At 36.3% G+C, this 1982-nt stretch overlaps 1 protein-coding gene across 1 annotated transcript; it reads right to left on the bottom strand.

Annotated features, from left to right (window-relative positions):
* Positions 1–370: 370 nt before the first annotated feature.
* Positions 371–1117, bottom strand: LOC141481539 (uncharacterized). Its single transcript, XM_074173164.1, has one exon. It carries the CDS (start codon positions 1115–1117, stop codon positions 371–373), a length of 747 nt encoding a protein of 248 aa, XP_074029265.1.
* Positions 1118–1982: the final 865 nt, after the last annotated feature.

Raw genomic sequence — 1982 nt, 5'->3', positions numbered from 1 at the left:
TTATTACAAAAATGCATATGACAAAAGTGATAACAGAATGACAGACTTCACTGTCTACAAACATCGGTAAAATATGACCTATACAGTGTGAAATATAAATGAACATATACAAAATATGGAACGCCAAATTTCATTTTCATTTTAGATGTGGCAAAACTTCCGACTGTTGTGTTCATTCTAATGAATAAAATTTGAACTTCAATAACCTTTTTTTGGAAATACCCAATAAACTGTGGAAGAATGAACCAAACCAAAACTGTTTATTAATTCAACTATCTTACATCAACTACTATCACCTAGCTACTAAACTAAACAACGCAGTTGACAAAGCTTATAAAATATAATACTCCCAGTCTTTGATAACTGTGTTTTATACGATAAAAAGGGCTTCTCTGTTCTTCACAAATTTCTCTTTTGGAAGGGACTTTGTGAGAATATCGGCTAGCTGATCTTCCGAAGGGACGTGGCAGACAGTAAGAGAACCATTTTCTACACATTCACGTATGTAGTGATACTTTACATCGATATGCTTAGTTCGTTTATGATATTCGGTGTTTTTAACTAACTGTATTGCACTCTGATTATCTACAAAAAGCTTGGTAGGAACTTCAGTTAAAAAGCCAAGTTCTTGTAAAAATATTCGAAGCCACATCACTTCTTGAGATGTTTCCAAGGCGGCAATGTATTCGGATTCTGTAGTCGACCGTGAAACACATTTTTGAATATGAGAAGACCATGTCACGGGAGCTCCAGCTATACTTGTTAAGTACCCGGTTGTTGATTTTCTGGTATCCAAATCACCGGCAAAGTCAGCATCTGAGTAAGCAATCAAAGTTTCTTCTTTTCCAGTGTATAGTAGTCCTACATTTTCAGTACCTTTAAGATATTTGAAAATACGCTTGACAGCATTCCAGTGATTTCTTTTTGGATTAGACAGGAATCGACTCACTTGACTGACAGCAAACATTATATCTGGACGCGACACAACTGCCAAAAACATTAAACAGCCAACAGCCTCTCGATATGGTGCACTGCAATCTTCTTCATTGTTTATATCTTTCGAATAAAGTGGTGCATTGGGATCAGCAGGGATTGCATTGGGATTACAGTTTTTCATGTTAAATTTCTTCAGAATTCTGCTTATATAACCCTTCTGACTCAAATAAATTTTCTGTTCATCCCGGTTTCTTTTGATTTCAATTCCCACGTAGTATTCTGCATCTGACGTTGTCAACTTAAATTTGGCTGCCAGTTTTTCAATAAAAATATCTATTAACTGAACTGATTCACACAGAACTAGTCCATCATCAACGAACAATGCCAAAAATATATCTACGTTTTACTATTTTCCCATAAAAAACGCATTTATCCGCTTCCAATTGTTTGAACGAAAATTCAGCAAGGAATTTTGTGAATTCCATGTTCCAGCATCGTGGCGACTGCTTCAACCCATAGATACTTTTCTTCAGTTTGCAGACCAAGGAACGATTTTCACTTTCGAAACCTGATTACTGGAGAAAATGTTTCATTGAAATCTATTCCAGGGGTTTGCGAGTATCCTTTAGCACAGAGCCGTGCTTTATATCTATCAATTTGTCCATTTTATTTCATTTTCACCTTGTAAACCCACTTACAACCGACAGATTGGCGATTTCTTCGCTTTCGATTGCTTCTTTGTAAGTTTGCGGTTCATCGATAATAGCCGCACATAGTACTTCACTGAATTTTAGTGGTTTTGGTAATAGGTCCCGATTTCTCAACTGATATCGTTTATTTTGATTTTGCAAGTTGGAATCGGTTTCTATGTTTCCAGATACATTTTCTAGAAGAGTTTCCTCTTCAGTGAACTGGACGGTTTTCTATCTCAAATGATGCATAGTGGGGACTTGGAAGTTCTTTGACGAAAACACCTTCATTGAAACTTACGTCCCTCGCCACAATGACTTTTCTTGAATGTGGATCATAGTTTGGACCATATCCAT

Source organism: Leptinotarsa decemlineata, unplaced genomic scaffold (assembly GCF_025532065.1).
Source record: "Leptinotarsa decemlineata unplaced genomic scaffold, Ldec_3_MD MMD2_tig00000199_RagTag_RagTag, whole genome shotgun sequence".
NCBI classification, from domain to species: Eukaryota; Metazoa; Arthropoda; class Insecta; order Coleoptera; family Chrysomelidae; genus Leptinotarsa; species Leptinotarsa decemlineata.
This window is presented reverse-complemented; position numbering and strand designations above follow the sequence as displayed.